This window comes from Epinephelus lanceolatus, chromosome 14, assembly GCF_041903045.1.
Source record: "Epinephelus lanceolatus isolate andai-2023 chromosome 14, ASM4190304v1, whole genome shotgun sequence".
In the NCBI taxonomy this organism is placed as follows: Eukaryota; Metazoa; Chordata; class Actinopteri; order Perciformes; family Serranidae; genus Epinephelus; species Epinephelus lanceolatus.
Window position 1 is genome coordinate 3,249,635 of NC_135747.1, and position 7,169 is coordinate 3,256,803.

The 7,169-nt window shown below is 43.3% G+C and overlaps 1 protein-coding gene across 1 annotated transcript in view; it reads left to right on the plus strand.

The window, feature by feature from the left end:
• LOC117251168 (acyl-CoA-binding protein-like) overlaps window positions 1-4,125 on the plus strand; it is a 45,209-nt gene extending 41,084 nt beyond the window's left edge. The window contains exon 4 of the mRNA XM_033617188.2: window positions 3,751-4,125. Within this exon, the coding sequence (XP_033473079.1) occupies window positions 3,751-3,824 (74 nt within the window). The 3' untranslated portion in view covers window positions 3,825-4,125. The remainder of the gene's footprint in view (window positions 1-3,750) is intronic.
• The last annotated feature ends 3,044 nt before the right edge of the window (window positions 4,126-7,169 follow it).

A 7,169-nucleotide genomic window follows, 5' to 3' on the forward strand; every position in this document is an offset into this window, starting at 1 on the left:
GACTCCAGGTTCAGTATGTGATGAATTGCTAAGTTGACGGTGTCCTCAACTGACCTGTTGGCTCTGTATGCAAATTGGTATGGGTCCATGAGGGGGGTGGTGACAGTTTTCAGGTGAGAGACTGCTGGTAACCTTCTACCGCTGCTCTGTAGAGAGCATTCTGTTGTACTGTGTCTGTGTTTGGTTTGCCAGCTGCACAGCCGCAGACAGGAAAGCGCTTCAGAGAGTCATCAACACTGCCTAGAAGATCATCGGCTGCCCTCTCCCCTCACTGGAAGAACTGTACAGTTCCCGCTGCCTCAGTAAAGCCAGGAACATACTGAGGGACTTATCTCACCCTGGGCACCCTCTGTTCGAACTGCTACTATCAGGCAGGAGATACAGGACTCACAAGTCAAAAACAAACAGACTAAAGAACAGTTTTCATCCCAGAGCCATCGCTGCCCTGAATAATGTTGAATAATGTAATACTTCGAAGCTTCTTGCACAACAGCTGCAGGATGGTTGTTTGTGTGTGTGTGTGTGTGTGTGTGTGTAAGATGTATTTTTAGTATTAAGTCTAGTACTTACGTACTTTTATTTATTGCACCATGATTGCACTTTATTTCGTTGTACTCATACAATGACAATAAAGATTCTATTCTATTCTCTATTCTTGAGTATGATGCGCTCAAATGATTTCATGACGGCAGATGTCAAGGCGATGGGTCTGTAGTCACTGAAGCAGGAGATGTTCTTGGTCTTGGGAACTGGGATGATAATGGACTATTTGAAGCACTTGGGTACTGAGCTTTGACAGAGGGAGATGTTGAAGATGTTGGTGAAAACACCGGCCAGTACCACAGCGCAGTGGTGGAGAACGGAGGGGCTTGATGTTATTGGGGACGGCTGCTTTATTCCTCTTAAGTCCCCTGAAGGTGCTCCTCACCTCCTCCTCTTAGATGGTGAAAGGTGGGGGAGGGAGGGGGGAGGGGAGAAATGGTGATGGAGCCGGTGCCTGCTCAAACCTCCCACAGAAAATTTTGAGTGTGTCAGCAAGCTGATTGTCGTTATCAGGTGTGGGGGTGGGTTTCTTTTTGTAGTTTGTCATGTTTTGGAGTTTTTCAGATGAAACTTGTGTCATTAGTAATGATTTGTCCTTCTAGATTAGTGGCGTAGTTGGATTTGGCTGTTCTTATTGCAGATCTCAGTTTGTATTTGGCAGCCATATATTGTTCTTTGTTTCCTGACAGATGTGCCGAATTTTTCTCCTTTCTTAATTTTTTAATGTTCTTGTTAAACCACTGTTTATTATTATTGTAGTGTTTGACTTTTTTGAGTGGTATGCATAGGTCCACGCAGTAATTGACATATGACGTCACTGTGTCGGTGAGGTCGTGGAGGTCACCCGCAGCATGGAAAACATCCCAGTCTGTGCATGCGTAACAGCCCCGAAGTCTTTCGATGGCTTCAGGGGACCAGCACCGGACAAGTTTTGTTGATGTCTTGGAGGATTTAACTTTTTGCCTGTATTGTGGAATTAGCAGCAGCATTGCGTGGTCGGACCTGCCCAGCGGAGCCCTCGGGAAAGCACGGTAAGCCTCTTTGATGGTAGTGTAGCAGTGGTCCAGTGTGTTGGTCCCTCTGCTAGGGCAAGTTACCTGCTGATGGTAGCCGGGGAGCTCGGATGACAGATTAGACCGAGTCCCCAAGAACGATGACTGCTGTGTCCGGGTGTGAATTCTCCACTGAGGAGACGTAGTTGGCTAACTCGGCTATGGTGGTGGTAGCGTTAGCCTCAGGTGGAATGTACACACAGATCATAATTACTGATGCGAACTCCCGTGGGAGGAATGATGGTCTGCGTTTGACAGTGAGGTATTCCAGGTGTGGGGAGCATACATGGGTGAGTTCTGTGGAATTTGTACACCAGCGTTCATTGATCATTATGCAAACACCACTGCCTTTTGCCTTGCGCGATGGTTTGGTTGATCAGCACGGTGTAATGTGAAACCTGGAAGTGTTACCGCTTGGTCAGGTACTGATTGATCCAGCCAGGTCTCTGTCAGGCAGATGGCAGAACAGTCACTGTAGTCTTTGTTGGTTTGTATCATAAGTTGGAGTTCATCCATTTTGTGCCGGAGGGATCTGACGTTTGACAGCAGAAGGGCTGGGAGCGGTGGCCGGTAAGGGCATCTCCTGAACCTGGCAAAGGTGCTGGAGCGCCGGCCCTTTTTGGTCGGCAGCCATGGTGTTGAGTGGCTTGAGATGTTTAAGTCCCGTAATTTCTCCTCCAGCAAGGATGTAGATGGGCCCAGATCACTGTGCGAGGTGGATCTGAGGTTTAAAAGGTCCGATCAAGTGTACTGGATTAAGCACAACACTTTGCAGACAAGTAATGCAGACACTAAAATGACAGACAGGATCACTGCTTGTACTGTGGCAAGCCTCACAGCCGCCATCTTGCATCTTCATTTTTGCTGTGGTATCGTGATACTACTCAGAACCGTGATACTTTCACTGGTATCGTACCGTGGGTCCCAATTTTGGTACCGTGACAACACTAGATCCTTCCTAATTTATGTCCAGGGAAAACCACAAAAATGGGCAAGTCTTTTCAGAGCCAGTCACTTTTCTTACGACCTGACAAACTGCTGTCCTGCTGATGTGATCAGTATCTGATGTAATAAAGAAAACTTCCGCTGCAGAAGAATCAAAGGGCAATGCATAAAATTTAATGCGATCATAATGCAAATCCACAATGTGTAATATTTGATGTATCTGTATGGAACAGATTGTTGATAAATGATAGTGTGACATGAAATTGTATCTATCATATAGAAACTCCTCTGGGAAGACATCCAAACGGGGTCTAATCACCTTCTGCTTACGCAACAGACCCTGAATAAATTGTGCCTCAACGTCCATGACTATTCACAAAAGACACACCATGGTTCTCTGTCAACCTGCTACACGCTCAGCCTGCGAGCCAGCAGGTTTGCTTCACGGAGTATGTTGCCATAGTAACTGACTCAGGGTTATGCTGAACTGGCTTTTTGAAACGGAAAAGTCAGTTTCCCTCATCTCAGGCTTAACAAACTCAGAGTTTTCACTAATCCCGCTTTCTGAAATAGGGCCCAGCTGTGCTTGTGCTTTTTATTCACCAATGGGATAGAGGTGAACTGAAAAGGAGGACACAGTTTAGTCTTTCTTCAACATCATCATGTTGCCTTCACTTTCAACAGTCTCTATGGGCAAGAAACTTTTACGAAAAGAAAAGAAAATGAAAAGGAAAAAACAAAAACTGGCCAGTCAGTGCCTGTGGTCTCCATGTGGTATCTCTACAACTACGGGAGCCCTGATATCTACTGTTTCCAGATTTCTGCAGTGACTCACACATGTAAATACAACCATTTACTCTGTTGAGTACAGTGTTATTATAGCTCATACAAACAGTTGCGAAACGTAAGCAAATACAATCAGGGTAGTGATAAACTAGAAATATTCTTCAATATGTATTTTCTCTTTATTCAGTTATTGTGTCTTACTAAACAGAATATTTGCATCCCTGCTAGTCAGGGAGCCAGGCAAGAGAGAATGCTCAAATTTACTATCAAACCCAGCAATTAAGCTACATGTGGTACACACCAGAAGGGCTCTGCGTCCTCAGCACCACACACTACACGCAACAAGAAGGAAGTCACTGTTTAAAGTACCATGCCAATTTCTTCATTCATCTTAAATGCATTTTCATCTTTCATTAACTCTCAGGCAAGAGCAAAGAGGACGCCATGAACGAGTACATCAGTCTGGTGGAGGAGCTGAAGAACAAGTATGGAATTTAGTGTCATATGATAAACGCATTACAGCTGGACCAACTGCTGGGGGATGGACTGGGAGAAGTGGCTAAGACCACCACCAGCTGTCCTCCATCGTCACACCATGAAAACGCCTTAAATCCCAAGAAGGGTGTCCTTACACGTGAATGCCTGCTGGTCCACCCTCTAGTGGTCCCAGTGGTCTGAATAACCACTAATGTATGATCAGAAACTGTACAATGTACCATCATGTTTTAATTAATGATTTCTAATAGAGTGTATCTGCACAGAATCCTGTCATTTCAACATAAAATCTTTTTTTCTCAAATTGTTCTGTTTGGTGCATTCTGATTATTTGATGTTCTAGTGTCACCAGTGGCGGTTCTAGGCCAGTTTCAATTGGGGGGGGGGGGGGGGGGGGAGGGGGCAAGCTAGGGCCAGTCCTTATGATACAGGGGCACATAACAAGTAGGGTCAAATATCTAAGTCTGAACAATAAGATATATATTTACAGATATACACAGGATTTTTTGGAGACTACATCCAACCCTGTAGGGGGGTCCGGGGGCTTGCTCCCCTGGGAGAAAATTTTGTATATATTTGATTTAAAGGCATCAATCTGGGGGGTATTCCATCAACATAGCTAAAAATATCCAGACTAAGAGGCCGTTTACACGTACATGGTGATTTTAATAAACGGAGACATCTTCCTTTGTTTGTGCCCTTTCTTTACACGCAAACGGAGATTTCTCCTCTGAAAACGAGTCTTTCTAAAAACTCCGGCCAGAGTGGAGATTTGGGAAAACGAGTTATAGGCAGCCGATGTCACAGTATGCACCGGAACTTGCGCCTGTGTCAAAAGTGCGACCTATGTTGCTATGGTGACAGTGGATACATGGAAGGCTTGAGCTTCTCGTTACACTGCCACCTACAGGTTTGGCATGCTCTTGTGTATATATACACGGGTAAGTGTAAACGAAGGTCTTTTTGAAAACGGAGACGGTGAAATGTCTGTTTATGAAAATAGCCGGCAAAGCGTAAACGGCCTCTAAGGTGTAATCTTGAAGTATGACTAAATGCCAACTCCCAATCTAGCTCCAACCCGTTACATCAAGTGAAATCAGCTGGCTCCAACTGACGCTAATTCAAGCCTCACCTGTTAAGCCTCAACTCATGCACGTGCCCAGGGAAAATAAAAAGCCCAAACTAGTCGAGTGCCGAAAATGTTGCAAAATGTCAAAAAGCAAAAGAAAGGAGTGAGCGGAGGCTTTTTCTGCGGCGGAGCAAACGCTCCTTATGGAAGTGTATGAGGACTATAAGGACATAAGAAAAAGGCAATACTGCAGCAATTAATAAAGCAAGGGAGGTGGCGTGGCAGAATATTGCTGACAGGCTAAATGTGTAAGTGACAAAGAAAATTCAGCATTTCAGCATAATATCATGTTATATAAATCCTGCGTCAAAGGGACAAAATATATGTAGATAATGTGGCAAGACCAGTTGAACTGCGAGAGGCAGATCTGGAGAATTAGCACCAACAACGCCACCTTAGGACTTGCACCTAAAGAATCTACTTTCCGCTTTAATTTCTCAGAGGGTTTCCCAAAAAAATCACCCATACACAGGTAAGTTACACAAATGAATACAGGCACGATGTAAGAAGTTTAACAAGTTTTATTACTCACAATAAAATAATTTCTTTATTAAGTTATTTCTCTTTTTAAAAAAAGTTATATAGTTCTTTTTATTTCCAAAGAGTACAATATTAATCTTATCAGTGAACATCAGTTAACAACTTTAGCTGTTTTTTTTTTTCTTGAGGTCAACTGCGCAAATAAAAGAAAAGAAACCAAACAAAATATATACAAAACAACTGCAAACTCAAATCAAAACGAAAGAAAAAAAAGAACAAAAATAAACATGCTGCATGCATAAATTTAGCAGGTCCTCAATGCTGTGTTAACTTCCCACCCCCCACTAAGGAGTCACGGTCTGAGGTCAGTCTTGAACTACAATACACTACTTAAAAAAAAAGGGCGTCTAAACGACGAAGGCAGAGCGGCTGTCTAAGTGAGCCAGGCAAAACAAAAAGAAAACAAACTATGGAGGTAAGAGGCAAGGCAGGGCAAAACAGCAGCCTAACGCCAGGCAAACTTTAAAAGAGACACAGAGTGAGCGTTAGTAACAATACAGAAGCTACATAAGCACTAGCAAACAAAATAACATTGAGCTTGTGGCATTGTTTACCTGCGGGGTCAGCTGTAGCCTGCACAAATCAATAATGTAGCTGTTGAAAGCTAACGGCGGCAGCGGCGGCTAACTGCAAGGGGACACACACACACACCTCGGCTCAACACTCCAACCTACAACAGAGAACTGTCAACATGGCACCTTATAACATCTTTACAGCATCATGAGACTGTGCTACACATACCTGGAGAACGAACACACGGCACATACTACGCCGGGAAACCACGGCTCAGCGGAGCTGCACCCCGGCCAGCACTTGCTTCAGCAGGGGAGAGAGAGCGACTAAACGACAGCGGAGGGGTATATGAACAGGTCTGCATTAGCAGCCAATAACGCGGCTGCACTACGGGTGCCGGTAAGGGGCGTGACACACACCTGCCGCGATCGCCATGCCTGCTGCAACATAAACAGACTGAGGGACACAGTAAAGAAATACAATATCTACACTGTAAATAACCACCCGGTTACAATAAGAACACCTATATCTAACAATTCAAGTATGCCTAATGAAATTCACCACGTGTAAATTAATATTAGTGATAGGCTATTTGTCACATTTATCTACTGATTCCTATGTACATTTCAGATGATGAATTTAATCAAACTGTTTTATGTCAATCATCGTATTTATCACATAATTGATTGTAGATTATGACATTTCCGAAATGATCAGTTTATAGGAAATAATCACATTACATTTATCTGTTGATTGTAGAAAATTCTATTTAGCAAATCCATCAATTCAGTGGAGATGAGGAAAGCAGTGAATGCAGGTGATATTGAATCAGTTATCTATTTCACATCATTTGGGAGTCAATTGTAAGCTCGATCCCTTATTATATCAAAATAAGGAAAATCCTCTTAAATGTATGGAATGTGCTATAGGATGAGGAACAGACAAACCACAATGGTGTGTCCCATTTTAATGTGGTTGCTTTGTGTCATGGTTAATTCATTAATATAAAAGATAACCTATGTTAATGTGAACAAATCAAGCCCTATGCATGATGTATGGTGATGCTAGAAATAATCAAAATGAATAGAAAATACACCCTTTTTACCTCTCTGCAAAAAGTTGCCTTACTTAGCCTCTCAGCATCACCAACACTATACAGGAATGTA